Source organism: Sugiyamaella lignohabitans, chromosome B, assembly GCF_001640025.1.
Source record: "Sugiyamaella lignohabitans strain CBS 10342 chromosome B, complete sequence".
NCBI lineage: Eukaryota > Fungi > Ascomycota > Dipodascomycetes > Dipodascales > Trichomonascaceae > Sugiyamaella > Sugiyamaella lignohabitans.
In genome coordinates this window covers 3084155-3100633 of record NC_031674.1, presented here as the reverse complement: position 1 = coordinate 3100633, position 16479 = coordinate 3084155, and the positions used below count along the sequence as shown (strand labels likewise).

The 16479-nt window shown below is 42.6% G+C and overlaps 5 protein-coding genes across 5 annotated transcripts; 3 read left to right on the top strand and 2 right to left on the bottom strand.

The window, feature by feature from the left end:
* Window positions 1-831: 831 nt before the first annotated feature.
* On the top strand, window positions 832-1179 carry AWJ20_3033 (uncharacterized protein; the record flags this gene model as incomplete). Its single annotated transcript, XM_018880024.1, has 1 exon — window positions 832-1179. The coding sequence occupies one exon, from the start codon at window positions 832-834 to the stop codon at window positions 1177-1179; it is 348 nt and encodes a 115-aa protein (XP_018737883.1).
* Window positions 1180-1670: 491 nt separating this feature from the next.
* Window positions 1671-4856, top strand: NAM7 (ATP-dependent RNA helicase NAM7; the record flags this gene model as incomplete). Its single annotated transcript, XM_018880023.1, has 1 exon — window positions 1671-4856. One exon carries the CDS (start codon window positions 1671-1673, stop codon window positions 4854-4856), a length of 3186 nt encoding a protein of 1061 aa, XP_018737882.1.
* A 2935-nt stretch (window positions 4857-7791) lies between these two features.
* On the top strand, window positions 7792-11013 carry PYC2 (pyruvate carboxylase 2; the record flags this gene model as incomplete). The annotated part of the gene is made up of 1 exon (XM_018880022.1): window positions 7792-11013. One exon carries the CDS (start codon window positions 7792-7794, stop codon window positions 11011-11013), a length of 3222 nt encoding a protein of 1073 aa, XP_018737881.1.
* A 212-nt stretch (window positions 11014-11225) lies between these two features.
* On the bottom strand, window positions 11226-12269 carry TUB2 (beta-tubulin; the record flags this gene model as incomplete). Its single annotated transcript, XM_018880021.1, has 1 exon — window positions 11226-12269. One exon carries the CDS (start codon window positions 12267-12269, stop codon window positions 11226-11228), a length of 1044 nt encoding a protein of 347 aa, XP_018737880.1.
* A 1127-nt stretch (window positions 12270-13396) lies between these two features.
* AWJ20_3029 (DASH complex subunit DUO1) lies at window positions 13397-14131 on the bottom strand (the record flags this gene model as incomplete). The annotated part of the gene is made up of 1 exon (XM_018880019.1): window positions 13397-14131. The coding sequence occupies one exon, from the start codon at window positions 14129-14131 to the stop codon at window positions 13397-13399; it is 735 nt and encodes a 244-aa protein (XP_018737879.1).
* Between the last annotated feature and the right edge of the window lie 2348 nt (window positions 14132-16479).

The window sequence follows — 16479 nt, the reverse complement described above, 5'->3', positions numbered from 1 at the left end:
ACCGAAGTTGCATATACGGCTAATGTCTGGAGACTCAATTGTCTACTATATATTCAGATTAGATTTTGCTAAGTAATATGGAAGGGGTTTGGATAAAAATGAATTGGAAGAAAATTTAAATTGGATTGGAATAATTTGTTTCTAGGGAAAATTTTTGTTCCACTCTTAACAGGTCGTGTTAACTAGAGGTCTGACATACATACAGAGGCATCTTATCTTCAGGGAATTATTAGTACTCAGATATTTATACAAGAAACTTGAATCTTAATGGAAGCTAAATATTCTAGTGGTGGATCTTCTGAGGAGCTTTTGCACCATATCGATATTAGACTAGTTTCAGACCAGTATACTAAATAACTGTCTCTGGATAGGTTAAGGGTAGTACTCCCAATGCGGTTTTTTAAGGGGTGATAGTTTGGGTCCGATATCTGGGACCCTGGTCGGTATAGTGATATATTGGCAGAACCTTGGTAGTTAGAAACTGTAGCTAAGAAGGTCCTTCAGGATATAGAAACAAGAAATAATACTGCTTAAAATTATTTTTTTCTGAAACTGAGTCTCACAACAACCTAATTTGGGTTCATATTAGCTTGTATCAATCGCTGCTCTTGTTCAACAGAGCAAACTTAGAGAATAGTGATCCAATATAGAAGCCTGAAGCAAGACTATTAGTCTAGCAATTACCCAAATATAAATAACGAGTTCTTACAGAAGTCGTAATATTTAGGTGCTGTTACTGTTATATACGAGGCTTATGCGGCTTAAATAATTGTATAGGTATATGCATAATGGTATGGCAGATGAACTATCTAATACCCACACTATCGATCCATGTCAGTGAGCTTTGAGGATATCAGGGCGTCAACAGTCTATAAACTAGCTAAGGCCAGTTGGTTACTAGAAAATAATGGGCCAAATGGCGAACTAGGGCATGAATCGGCCCAAAAGTTTTCCACAAAGATTGTTTCCAACATTTATCGAAAACTTGAAAGCGATGAAGATCACGAAATTAACCTCGAGAGCCTAAAATATCTGAAATGTTTAGAGTGCTATCTATGGCCCAACCTGTCTGAAGAGTCTACAGATGACCATATTGTGTCAATTGCTATCCTATCCACTCAAAATGAAGAAGCGTGGAGTAAGTTAACTGAACCAAACCGTTTAGATTACAAAAACTAACGTACCTAGATTTATTTGAAAAAGACGGAGTTAAATTCTCTATTTTTTTCTACAGGGTTCTTTTGTTGACTTACAGAGGAACCGTTGATCTGAAGATCAAGTCTCGCTTATTTGAATTCCTGACATCGGTATTCGAACGACTAGACTTGCCTACTGTAAGGAAAGAGTTGGGTCCACTGGTCTCGGTTGGGATCTGGGGTTCTGTCAGACCCGTGTTAAGAGAAGAGATTTTCAAAAGATATCCGTCTGTGAATAAGGCCTGGAATGGGTTCGAAAAAAGATTTAACGCATTGGAAAAGGGTGAAAAGCGAGCTCGGGCCCTGTTTGTAAGAAACTGGCTTTTCTCTGTTACTTTAGATTTCGTTGATACTGCCTTGGAAGTGTCAAAGAGAAAGTTAACTGAAAAGTTTCTTAATAAGTTTCTTCAATTTTTGATAAAAATTGTTTCTCAACTTCCAACTAGAAGATATACAAACACTTTACTAAAAGATATGAACTTGCTAGCGATCTTAGGATTTTCTAGATTAGAGGGTACAACTTTAGAGACGACGAAACTGCTATCTGATTTTATTAATTTTCAATTCGATGATTTCAATGGTGATAGCCTGACAGAGAACGAAGCTTGGCAGAGACATTCTAAAAGTATCAAATCTCTCCAAACAATTGCTTTCAATGACTTTCCTGAGCTCAGAGTATTGGCATTAAGCAATTTTGGATCGATTCACAACCGCATCGATTTAGAAGAGCATTTACTACCGCTATCACTTGAAAAACTTAGACAGCTCGCCAGCAAGGTTGGCATCAGATATTCATATCCAGAAGAAAGAAAAATTAATGATGTTTTTAATACCTCACAAGGTATTTTTATCGAATGCTTCGTGGAGAAGTATAGAATTAAGCGGACATCAAAAGAAATTGGGCATATGCTGGAGGTTTCTCTAGACGAAACAGGTTTGGCTTCCACTTTTCTAGAACAGTGTGATGCCTGCTCAGCTCCCAACGGAGAATACCCAACTACTTACAGTTTATCATTGCAGTATCTCAGTATCGACGATTTCTTGATACGCTCTTTCAATTTGTGGAAGTTGGAATATATGTACCATATTCGTACTCATATTGATAGCGTGGCAAAAAGAATTAGACCCAGATTGGCATCAAGTGGGTTAAAGCGTAAGAAAGGAAAGGAGCAAGACAATGCAATCAATTACGGGAATGGCATTAGTGAAGATGGGACAGAGAAGTCGCGCGAACTTTATTTAGAAGGGTCAAGTAAATTTGCAGCAAAGGTAATTGGCAAGCCAGTTGTTCTAGATGTTGCTCCTCCTTTAGTGGGCGATGATATTCCTTCCTATGTCCGCGTTGAAGTTGTGCTAGATTTAGAACGGACCAGTACAGAAGTCCGTAAGGGGTGGGAGTCACTTCAAGAGGGAGAAATTTTATTTTTGACAAGGTTTGAAGGTCCAGTCGTTAAGTCTACGGATGGCTTATCTCGCATCGGACTGAAATACCTGCGTTGCGGAGAATTCGTTCGTATGCTAGATGAAAATAACAGAGACATCGGTAAGGGTGGCCAAAGCAATGGACGCAGAAGGAAATTACATATCAATTATGATGCTCGACGGTATGACATAGACGAAACGAGTTTGTTCGAAGGGTTCAACCTGGTGGTCCGAAATCGCCCTGTAGATGCTAACTTTGTCCCCGTACTAAGCTCGTTGAAGAAACTACTTGAAGTGCCATTTACACTTCCTTCTTGGCTCACCGATATATTTTTAGGATTTGGTCATCCGGCGGCAGCTTCTTGTATTAGTCCAATAGCGAACTGGATAAATTTCGGATATACATTAGAAGATGCGGCACATATGAGTGAAGTATTTCCTGGATCTATCGAGGTTGAAAAATTGACTCCTGGGGCTCAATACAAGATACGACAAAAGTCTGCCGATGGGGTCATTGAACTGAGCAATAACAATGATATTAATTTATGGAAGAAGCCGTCTAATGCAGTTAAATTCACTAATAAGCAAGTGGAAGCGATCTTTAAAAGCATACATAGGGGTTTGAGCGTTGTGGTGACTCCCCCGGGTACTGGCAAGTTGGAAGTTGCTGCTCAAGTCATCAGCATTCTGTACAATAACTCGGAAGGGAGAACGCTTCTCATGGCACGATCCGACGCAGCACTGAGCCATCTTTTCAAGAGACTTGCCCAAGCTGGGCTTCCTGAACAGCACCTTCTAATGCTGGGAGACCACTACCATAGCTCGGATTCAGGGGCAGTGTCAAAGTTTGGCAGATTAGAAACCATTCTGCAATCACGCCGCTCATTGCTGAAGCAAGTTGACCGCTTGTCTGAGCTCATGGGCATTCCAGGAGCCTATGGAGATTCATGTGAGTCATCTTTGCAATTTTTCAATTTATATGTTGAGCCAACCTGGAAGTTGTATGTTCAGGATAAACAAGCTATTCCATTCCCTTTTGAAGGGTTTTCTACAGAGTCATCGTCAGATATGGTATACCTAGAAATCCGTCATTTATTTGAGCAACTAGAAAGTTTGCGTCCCTACGAGCTGCTACAAACAAATAAAGAGAGATTGAAATATCTTATCTCACGGGAGTCCCGGGTTGTAGCAATGACAGCAGCATACGCTACACGCAATCGAGAAGAACTAGTTGAAACTGGTTTCAACTACAGAAACGTCATTATAATGGAATGTGGACAACTGACAGAACTCGAAACATTTATTCCTTTGACCCTGCAGAAAGATGGGAATAACATCCACCGTCTTGTTTTGTTTGGGGACCATCATCGAGAGGTGCCTAAGATCAAGAATACTATACTTGCCAACCAAGCTCACTTGAATCAGACAGCCCTCAATCGATTTGTACGTCTAGGGGTACCGGTTATTACACTCGATGGCCAAGGAAGATCGCGACCTGAGATCGCAAACTTATATAACTGGGTGTACAAGGGACTAACCAACCTCCCTAACACAGAACAATATGAGAAAACCAATGCAGGACTCTATTTTACCTGGCAGTTTATTGAAGTTGGCGATTATAATGGTCAAGGTGAAACTGAAACATCTCCTGGATTCTACCAGAATCTTGGTGAAGCGGAGAATGCCGTGGCCCTTTATCAATATATGCGCCTGCTTGGATATCCCCGTGAAAAGATCTCGATTATTTCGCTTTACGAGGGCCAGAAGATGCTGATTGAAGAGATTGTGAAGAAGCGTTGTACAGGAAGTTTAGTGGACAATAAAATCTTCGGCTCTCCAAATACTGTTAGCACTATTGACCAGTACCAGGGAGAAGACAACGATTATATCATCTTGTCACTAGTACGCACCAAATCACCTGGCTTTGTTTCTGACCCAAGAGTTCTGACCGAAGCTCTATCAAGAGCACGACTAGGATTGTATGTATTGGGCCGTCGAGAGGTCATCGCATCGAGTCCTCAAGTGGAGGAGTTCGCTAAACGGTTATTCCCCGAATCCTCTGGTGAAAACACGAATGATAGCACTAGCAACGATCTATTGGTTGTTCCAGGAGAGCTTTATCACAAGCCACTACAAGTTCGCAATCCAGTGGCCATGCAGGGCCTAGCCCACCTGGGTCAATACGTCCATGAAATGACCCTCAAACGTTACGAGTACGAGCAACAAAAGCACCCGTAGACATGTATAATATAAAGAATTGACTAATATTTATTTTCTTGTAACATCACATCATATGAGCGGTGGTGTCGCTTATACTATAAGATGCCTAATGCAGATGTGAACGATTCGGACAAAGCGATGGAAAAGGCGAAGAAGCTCAGGGTACGTTTCAAAAGCCAGAAACAAGTCGGGTGCTTTAAGCATGCTCTAAGCATGCCCGTTTAAACCCTGCATTGCGAGACACGATAATATCACGGAACTAGTGCACAACGAGATGCCAAAAGTCCGGGGAATATGCATTTTATAGCTTTAAAAAGCATCAAAACAAATAAAGATTGAACTATAAAGCATTATCCACTCCGTAAACCATCCGGATTGCGGGGACATAGCAAAACCAAAAGTTTCATTACCGTCGGATATCGAAGGCGATCGACGGTCAGAAATCCCCTAAATTCAAGAAATAAAAAAATAAGCCGGAATTGCAATGCCGATAGCAATACCAGTTGGTGACAGAATTCTTAGGTTATGACTCGTTCAGCAAATAAAAATTTTTTCCCAGACAGCAAAAGCATCTGTTTTCAGATTGCCCAGTGATGTGAGCCAATCATTAGCCAGTCAAATAGCTTATCTTATTCGTCGGCATGGACACAGCTGCTGCCGATATCGGTCGCGACCGTCCTGGCCGGCATTCGTTACTGCCATAGACGGGGGAAAAAAAAGCATGGGGGTCATGCACCGACCAGACTCATACCCAAATATGAGGACCAGGCAGCATCGCAATGTGGGGGGAGCGGGAGTAAATCTACACTCAATTCCTAGACATGGAACTGTCCGATAAGTATCCGGACGGGGGGGGGGGGGGACTCGGTAATCAACGGGCTTTCAAAGCGGGTCCCGTAAATTAGTTTCAAGGTATATCACGACAACTGCACTGTCTTATCGCGTTGATTTTCACCGACCAACTGTACCCTTATGGTCAGCCATGAGTTTATTTTTTTGTCGGGCAACCACTGGTGATGCCTCAAGTCGAGTAAATAAACTATAGTCCATTTTGGCTTGGCCGTTGGCAGAACCAACAGCCCTGGTGCATAATAGCAACCAAGATTGCTGTTTCTGCTGCCAATTCATGTAAGCAACCTGCAGTGGATGGTTGATTTTTCACTAATAAATTTTTTCTCCCCCCAAAAGTTGACGCTGATGCGTCATCGGAACCCCCAATCGTCGTCTTCCAATGGACCTTATTTAGCCTTATCAGAGGCTCGAGAGACATTGTCTGTTTCGAGTAAACTGCTGCAAGATTGCATGCACCCACTACCTGGCGTGGTGGCACCCAGCAGGGAAAGTCCCAGCCACGACTCTATGTAGGCGTATAGACATCCCTAAGCTTGCCCGAACGTCCGATAGAGGCACGGGCAGCCACAATTGAATAATACTGACAGTGGGCTGGAGACCCACCTGGCACACTATGCCCGCCGTCAACCTCATATACACCGACCGGCTGCTGCAAGGGCCAAATACCCAAACACACGCAGCAGCACCACACATCGCCTACTCAGTCATAGGGTCTATCAATTTATATAAACCAGGTGCATTTCCCACAGTACGTAATCCCTCTCTCATCAGTAATTTTCCAATTACCGATTGTTATCTTCTTTCTAGGTAAAAAAAAGCCTTAAGATCCCCTGTGGATTTTAATTGTACATTTTCACGTTCAAGAAGGGGTCGTTGCTTATCAATCGATTAAATTGTAGTTGTCGGTCAATTGGTCTTTGTTGGAATCCAAGCACATTTTAGTTACAATGGACGAGACGGCATCTTTTTCTGAATTGTCCTCTTTGGACAATATTCGAGCAGGCTCGATTATTCTTGGTTCTATGAATAAGTTATTAGGTAAGTTAAAAAAATTCAGTTATGATTTGTTTTGTATAGCCATGGCAAACTAGAACTGCGATATTGTTCAATATCCAGTAAGAGAAGCTACATAGAGTTACAGGAGACTAACAAAAACTCAGTTGCCAATCGTGGTGAAATTCGTAAGTACTATGCTGAAAGAATGGCAAATTTGAATTGCTCACTGGTCTCAAATAGGTTATCAGGTTTGATGGGGTCTGCGACTATCTTTCTGAGAGATGGTGTTAATTGTATTGTTAGGGTTATTGATTCATATATGGGGGAGCTTAAAGAGCCTATTTCACTGCGACCTGTCAAGATTGAATTGGATGTGATGATACATGAATTCTCCTAAAAGATTGAACTAGATCGGCGAGTTTTGCAAATGGATCAGGTTTTCATCTCTATTGATTGATTGACTAATTGAGTATGATATGAATCGCATTGACCAGTAAATCTGGAGAAGCCTTAATTCCTGTCTGCTCTTGGATCAGAAGAAAATTTCCCCAAAGTTGACACTCCTAAATGGATGGATGGTCTTGGCTCTGCCATGCACACTATACGGCAAACCGGCAGATGCTGCATGTCAGGCTTTGATGTAGTGTCGCATTTGCACAATGCATGTGAATGTGAACACATACTGATACTCCTATGGAACCTACTGGTTAACCGGGAAATCAACATGCTTGAATCCCGACTGAAGATGTCCAAAGAATGTGAAATGAGACCAGTTGATAACTGCCGAAGCTTGAACCCATTGACACTAGAATCATACTAACTATCAATTTTAAAGCTATCAGAATTTTCAGAACTGCCCATGAGCTTTCTATGCAAACAGTTGCTATCTATGCACACGAAGATATCCTCTCTATGCACAGACTGAAAGCCGATGAAGCGTAAGTATAGTCAGTCATATTAGTCCAAGATCAAAAGCGTACGATTTCCCAGGTAGGGACTAACAAAAGCTAGTTATGTGATTGGAGAGCACGGTCAATATACCCCAGTTCAAGCTTATTTGCAGATCGATGAGATTATCAAGATTGCCAAGACTCATGGAGTTAACATGATCCATCCTGGTTATGGATTTTTGTCGGAGAACTCTGAATTTGCCCGCAAGGTTGAAGAAGCTGGTATTGCCTGGGTTGGTCCCCCAGCCCACGTCATCGATGCTGTTGGTGACAAGGTCTCAGCCCGTAACTTGGCCCAAAAATGCAATGTTCCCACTGTTCCTGGTACCCCTGGACCTATTGAAAACGTTGAAGAAGCTGAGGAGTTTGTTCAGAAGTATGGGTACCCAGTTATTATCAAGGCTGCTTTCGGTGGTGGTGGCCGTGGTATGCGTGTTGTCCGTGAAGGAGAAGACATTAGAGATGCTTTCAACAGAGCTGTTTCTGAGGCCAAGACTGCTTTCGGTAACGGTACTGTTTTTATTGAAAGATTCTTAAACAAGCCTAAGCATATTGAGGTTCAATTATTGGCTGATGGTGAAGGTAACGTTATTCATTTGTACGAACGTGATTGTTCCGTTCAACGTCGTCACCAAAAAGTAGTTGAAATTGCTCCTGCTATGGACTTGCCTACCCACGTTCGTGATGCTATTTTATCCGATGCCGTCAAGTTGGCAAAGACTGCTCACTACCGTAATGCTGGTACTGCCGAGTTCCTAGTTGACGACCAAAATCGCCACTACTTCATTGAGATCAATCCTCGTATTCAAGTCGAACACACCATTACTGAGGAGATCACAGGTATCGATATTGTTGCCGCACAAATTCAAATTGCTGCTGGTGCTAACTTGGCTGAATTGGGCCTCACTCAGGATCGTGTCACTATTCGTGGATGTGCCATTCAGTGCCGTATCACTACTGAAGACCCTGCCAAGGGTTTCCAACCTGACACTGGTAAGATTGAGGTCTACAGATCCACTGGTGGTAACGGTGTCCGTTTGGATGGTGGTAACGCTTTCAGCGGAGCTGTCATTTCCCCCCACTATGACTCTATGTTGGTCAAATGTACTTGTTTGGGCTCCAACTTCGAGGTATCTCGTCGTAAGATGTTGAGAGCACTAATCGAATTCAGAATCCGTGGTGTCAAGACCAATATTCCTTTCTTGCTTACTCTATTGACCAATGATGTCTTCATCAAAGGTAAATGTTGGACTACCTTCATTGATGATACTCCTCAATTGTTTGATATGGTCAGATCTCGTAACAGAGCTCAAAGACTGTTGGCATATTTGGGTGATTTGGTTGTCAATGGATCTCAAATTAAGGGTCAAATAGGATTACCTAAGCTCAAGACCGAACCTATTATCCCTGAATTGTATAGTAATGGCAAAGTTGTCGATGTCACTGAGCCACAACAAAAGGGTTGGAGAAATATTATTGTTGAACAGGGTCCTGAAGCCTTTGCTAAGGCTGTTCGCAATCACAAGGGTACTTTGATTATGGACACTACTTGGAGAGATGCCCATCAGTCGTTGTTGGCTACTCGTGTACGTACTTATGATTTATTGGCCATTGCCAAGACCACTTCTCATGGTTTGGCTGGTGCCTTTGCCCTTGAATGTTGGGGTGGTGCCACTTTTGACGTAGCTATGAGATTTTTGCACGAAGATCCTTGGGATAGATTACGCCAACTGCGTAAGGCTGTCCCCAATATTCCTTTCCAAATGCTTTTGAGAGGTGCCAATGGTGTTGCTTACTCATCTCTTCCTGACAATGCCATTGAGCACTTTGTTGAGCAAGCCAAGAAGACCGGTGTCGATATTTTCAGAGTATTCGATGCTTTGAACGACTTGGAGCAATTGAAGGTTGGTGTCGACGCTGTCAAGAAGGCTGGTGGTGTTGTTGAAGCCACTGTTTGCTACTCGGGTGATATGCTTAATCCTGACAAGAAGTACAACCTTGATTATTATCTGGACACTGTTTCCAAGATTGTGGAAATGGGTACTCACATCTTAGGTATTAAAGATATGGCCGGTACTCTTAAGCCTAAGGCTGCTACTCTTTTGGTTGGATCTATTCGTGCCAAGTATCCTGACCTGCCAATTCACGTTCATACACATGACTCAGCCGGTACTGGTGTAGCCTCCATGACTGCATGTGCCTTAGCCGGTGCTGATGCTGTCGATGCCGCTTCCAACTCCATGTCTGGTATGACTTCTCAGCCATCGATCTCTGCTATCCTCGCTTCCTTGGAGGGTTCTGTTGATACTGGCCTTAATGTTGACCATGTCAAACAAATTGATAGCTACTGGGCCCAGATGAGACTGCTATACTCTTGTTTCGAGGCCGACCTTAAGGGCCCTGATCCAGAAGTGTATGAGCACGAGATTCCTGGTGGTCAACTTACCAATTTGATCTTCCAAGCCCAACAAGTGGGTCTTGGAGCTCAATGGGCTGAAACTAAGAAGGCCTATGAAGAAGCGAACGAGTTATTGGGTGATATTGTTAAGGTTACCCCCACTTCCAAGGTTGTTGGTGATCTTGCCCAATTTATGGTTTCTAACAAACTCAGTGCTGATGATGTTAAAAACCGTGCCAGCGAGCTTGACTTCCCTGAATCCATTTTGGATTTCTTCCAGGGCCTCATGGGCCAACCGTACGGTGGCTTCCCAGAGCCTTTGCGTACCGATATCCTTAAGGGCAAACGTGAACCTTATCACGTCCGTCCAGGTAAGATCTTGAAGCCTTTGGATATTCCTGCTATTAAGACCGATTTGGAGAGAAGATTTGGTCACATTACTGAGAACGATGTCGCATCATACATTATGTACCCCAAGGTATTTGAGGATTACCGCAAGGTTCTTGATAAGTTTGGTGACCTTAGCCTGGTTCCAACCTCGGTATTCTTGGCTCCACCAGAGATTGGTAAGTCCTTCCAAGTCAACATTGCCAAGGGTAAGATTCTTGTTCTCAAGGTTCTTGCTATTGGTGAGCTTTCTCAACAAACTGGTACCAGAGAAGTGTATTTCGAACTCAATGGTGAGATGAGAAAGGTTACTGTTGAGGATAAGCTGGCTGCTATTGAGACTGTCAGCCGTCTTAAGGCTGATCCTCACAATGTCAACGAAGTTGGTGCGCCAATGGCAGGTGTTGTTGTTGAAGTCAGAGTCAAGGATGGCAGTGAGGTCAAGAAGGGAGATCCTTTGATCGTATTGTCTGCCATGAAGATGGAGATGGTAATCAGTGCTCCCGTTAGCGGCAAGATTGGGTCGTTATTGGTTAAGGGCGGTGATTCCGTTGATGGTTCCGACTTGTTGTGCAAAGTTCTCAAAGCATAATTGCGAATATAATCAAATTATATATATATACGTATAACGAATGAATAGATGAGTTCTTATGATAATTTCATATCATAGATTTTAAGAGGGCTAATATGCCTGCTAGCAAGCTACTCTAGATGTAGAAATCAAAAAAAAAATGTCATTATTTGCTAGTGCTAGATACTTAAATTTCAATTCAAGGATAACTTATAGACTGACAATTACAATTATTACTGCTCTGTGCCATTGTAATCCATTGCTCCATCATCATCCAAATACTGCTCTTCCTCAAGATATTCACCATCGACCTCATCGTCATCCGCCGTAGCATTTTGGTATTGTTGATATTCCGAGATCAAGTCGTTTAGATTGGACTCAGCCTCGGTAAATTCAGCCTGTTCCATACCTTCACCAGTATACCAGTGAAGGAAGGCTCTTCTCTTGAACATGGCAGAAAATTGAGCGGAAGTTCTGGAAAATAATTCTTGTACAGCAGTGGTGTTCGCAATGAATGTTGCGGAAGTAGTGAGACCCTTAGGTGGGATATTACAAACTGAGGTTTGGAAGTTATTGGGAATCCATTCCACAAAATAAGCAGAGTTCTTGGTACGAGCAGCATAATTAGCGTCTTCAACCTCTTTCATGGCAACTTTTCCTCTGAAAATAGTTGAGATAGTCAAATATCTTCCATGGAATGGATTACAAGCAGCCATAATATTGGCTGGGTTGTAAAGTTGTTGAGTTAGCTCAGGAACAGTGAGATTATGAAACGCGCGAGATCCCTTAGAGAAGAGTGGAGCGAAACCAACGGTAAAGAAATGCAATCTAGGGAATGGAACCAAATTGACTGCCAGTTTTCGTAAATCACCATTCAATTGGCCAGGGTATCTTAAGCAAGTGGTGACGCCTGACATGACCATGGCGATCAGCTGATTCAACTCGTTGTGAGTGGGCTGCTGAATGCCCAAAGTCTTTGAGCAAATATCATAAAGAGCCTCATTATCCAAGCAGTAAGTGGCATCAGAGTTCTCAACAAGTTGGTGGAAGGAAAGAACTGCATTGTAAGGTTCAGTAACAGTGTCTGATACTTTAGGAGATGGAAGGACTGAATAGGTACTCAACATTCTATCACTATACTCCTCACGAATTCTGTTAAGAAGAAGAGTACCGAGACCACTACCAGTACCACCACCGAGTGAGTGGGCTACTTGAAATCCTTGTAAGGAATCGGCCTGTTCTGCCTCACGACGAACAGCATCCATAACCGTATCCATTAGTTCAGCACCCTCGGTATAGAAACCCTTGGCCCAGTTATTTCCGGCACCACTTTCTCCGGAGATCAGGTTATCTGGTCTGTAGATCTGGCCAAGGGGACCACTTCTAATAGCATCCAAAGTAGCAGGTTCCAAATCAACAGCCACAGCACGAGGAACATATTTTTTGTTGGATGCCTCCGAGAAAAATACATCAATTCTATCAGTAGCCAATTTTGTATTGGTACCATTGGTATTATAGTAGAGTCCCTCCGAAGGAATTACATGGCCATCATTGTCAAGCCCATGCTCCTGAATAATGGTATTCCAGAATGCGGTGGAAACTTGGTTACTGCAAGTTTGTTAGTAACTGCCACTGTACTAGAATGGCCAGTCGAGCTATCGTCAAAATCAACAAGCACCCGAACAAACCAATCCCTCGAGAGAATGACCAGAGCTGCAAGCAGATTTAGCGCGTTCTTGAAAACTATAGTATAGTAACAGGTTCAAAACATACCCTAGAGAATGAGTTAGTATTTATGTCGTGGACCTCGGAGATAAAACAGATTCACGCAACTTAAACTTACCAGCTTGACCGCACTGAATGGACACAATTTCACGCATTGTTTGAAATTAATAAAACCCACAAATGCTGTATAATTCGTTTTATAAGTATTTGGCAGTTGCGAGTGATATGTCTGATTTCAATGGTATGTTTTAGGGGATGTTGTGTTTGTGTGAATTTACCGTCGCTTATTGACGCGCCCCTGTTTTCAGGGAGAAAACAACACACGGCCGGATAGTGGGTGCAGATAGTTGGGTAGCGGTTGGGAGTACACAAATGGACGCAAGACACGCGATTTACTATCTAAGCACCCTTTATAGTGAACGGGTTGTGGCTGAATTGTAGTGCCTGGTTAACAAGTGATAGCGGTAAGGGTCTAGTAACTTATCTAAGAATTTCAGGGGGTATTTGAAGGGGATTCGAAAAACGATATAAAATAGCAAGAACTCAATAAATATTTTATAAGAAAATTAGGAGGCTATATAATTAGCTCGGTTCCAGTTATAAAGGAAAAAATAAATGCAGGAAAGTCGGAGGCGTCGTCAAATGTACAAAGAGAAAAGAATTCAAAAGGAAAGACAAATTATGAAATATATCTCGATCTTGTAATCCCCGTTGGTGGTCGAATACGGCTAGTGGAGTTTAGTGACGAGCTATTTGTTTCCTCTGTAGGTCTGTTTGGGCGAGTCGGTCTCTGATTCAGTGCTGAATTTCCAGTCAAACCACTAGCATTTCTTCTAGTGGATCCTGTACCAGCGGATGTGGCAGATGTTATAGGAACAGACGGCGCCCGTTTTCCATATATGCGCTTTTGAAGAAGTTCTTCTTTAGCACGCCTCTTTTCGGCAAGTATCTGTTCACGACGTTGGTTTTCTAATTCTAATTGACGGAGTTGTTCACGCTTTTGCCGCTCAAGTTCCTCCTGACGAGCTTTTTCCAAAGCCCTCTCAGCGATAAGCTGCTCGTCTTTTGTTTGTCCCTGCCAATTTCTATTACTCAACAACCGTTGCGTATGCTCGGTTTGAGAAAGAATTCGCACCCACATATCTAATAGTTGATTAGAATTCGTAGAGCTTATCAGAGCACTCTCAAGATTCGAATTAGTATGGTTAACAGATTGGAGAACATCTTGAACTAAACCATTAATTTGTCGTACCTGGTCAAGCTCGGCATTCAATGCGGTCTGCCTTTCATGACCAACCAAAGTCTTGTGCTTAGCACTTGTGGTACTTGTTTTGAACGACTCCAAAGAGTTCGCTAGGTCTGTGACAGCCTGCTTTTTGTCTCCCATATTGCGTCCAATAGCATCCGTGTTCATGTAGTCAACCTGAATATGTTCCGAAGGCAACGCGATCTTGAACCGTCACGTGCAATATATCACGTGTGCAATGAGAAGCCAATATATTAGGGACCTGTAGTGAACTCAATTGACTAGAAGAAACGCGTCAAGAATGGAAGGCGCCAAATTAAAAATCGCGTTAATTGGTATTTATCTGGCTAGTGCAACTGAATCCTAATTAAGCACACCACGCTATGGCACGCTAAGGGCTAGTCCACAGGGAAGGGCAGCGGTTGTCTGAGGCGGGCTGCTGCTGCTGCTGCTGCGCTCTTACTAAGGTAGCAACTAAGGCAGAAAAAAAAAAAAGGGCGGAAGTGCTCTTCGGTCTACAACCAGTTCGGACCGATATGCTGGACAAATGATGCTACTCTTTCTTAAATTCCTGGAATCTATTCTATCGGTCTCGATGTTGTGTAAATTTCCGATCGATTTATCGATTTATATGGTGCTCAATAACTGGCGTGGTTTTATCAGTATGAAAACAAATCTCTATGGCAACCCTAACGGCGCATTTTGCCTGCAGAGGTCTATTTTACTGCATACTCCTCAAAACTAACGCCAACTTCGTGTAGTTTTTAAAGTTCAAGATCTGCCGTGTAGCCTATTGTTCGAGTAAGCTTGGAGGAAAACTAAAATTTCTGAGCTAGATGCGAAAAGAGGGCCGACCTTGAGACGTCTTTTAAAAAAAATACTTGTACCAAGCCAGCGTAAAATCTGAATGCTCTGGGTTGTTCGATACTCAGGCGGCATACATATGCGTTCCAAGCCGTTGTTTGTTTACTGTCAATGTCCAAGGCGTAGTAATAACCCCAGAGCCGATTCGTACAAGTCAGTGGATGATCGTCATTATATCCAGCCTTTTCTACAAGCAACCTCTTTTATCTTGACATTCCCATCTACCCCTTGCTTGACTGTGCATAAAAACACCTCCTACTTACTGTATGAAGTCTAGTGCTTGACAGGTAGACTAAGCATTTCATGCACTTAGTTGCTATGTTAAGTAGTGATATGCAACTTTAACCACTCTCCTTCGTTCCAGTAGACTTCCTATTCGGTAGATCTCTGCACGACGACCCCTAGATTCATCATCAACTAAAAATGTATAACGTACTTGGCCCTAATAATCGGAACTCACAGCTATAATGGAATTAACAGTGGATGGCGGCGGTATAGATAGCGGTTCAAGGTAGATGAATAAATACTGTGGGATGGCCAATGTAGCTGTTTAGCGTCTCTTGTATTGTCGAACTAAACATATTCCCATACAACCCAATATTATGGCTCTGAAAACAAGAGTGGTCACATTCGACCTTCCAGGAAAACCCACCCCAGATATGGAAATTACCGAGCCAAAGAAAGGGACGAATTTTGGTAACAACAGTGGTAATCTCGACCGTGACGAGGCCATCATCTACTTAGCCGAGCTTCGAAATACTGATAGAGTCTATATAAATGACCTCTCTGACCTAAGATCAAGAATAGAGCCAGGCAGTCAACTTTATAGAATAGTTGACTCCCTACGAGAATTGCATATTAGACTACCAGATACAATCAGCGGACTACCGAATTGGGTGAGTAGTTTCTGAAGATTGTTTGAAACATTGTTCCAAATGTGAAATTTTTTCGAACATTGGCGAACTAACTATTCCAGATTTTGCAAGCTGCTCCATGTTATCACCATTATATTAAGGCATACACATACTCGCTGGAAGACAGCGACCAGCTGGCCTATTTGAAAAAGCGGCCGTTATCTAGGCTGTCATACCTTGCCAAAACCCTCACAAACATCGAAAATCACCATAGCTCATCAATTGGCGCGGGGCTTATTCATAGCCTGACCAATAACTCACAGACAAAGCTCGCAGAGGAACTGGAAAATGCTGACAAGAATACTTTTATTTTCTCCAAAGTACGTGATTTTGACAGCTTATTGCCTGTTTCAGGCGGGTTCGATGTCTCAAAGATAATTCTCCGCGATTGTTTCAGCATGGATATACACCACTGCAAGGAGTCTCAAACAAAAGTTGCCGTTGAGGTACTTTTGCTAGTAGATCACGAGAGGACAGATTTAGCTATTTGTAGTCTCGAATATCCGGGCAGAGCGCTGATGTTTCCTTCTTTTAGAGTTGGAGAGATTGTTTACGAGAATAGCCAACAGTTGTCTGAATCTACCATATCTTTAAATACCTACACAGTTGCTCCCTCGAAGAAGATCATACTACATTCGTCAGATGGGAACAGAATCAGGGCCTGGCGTTGGAAACTCTCGCAATTATTCTCGAATGAATATATGAATTCTACGCCTGTGAAAAGAGAGGGTGGCTTTT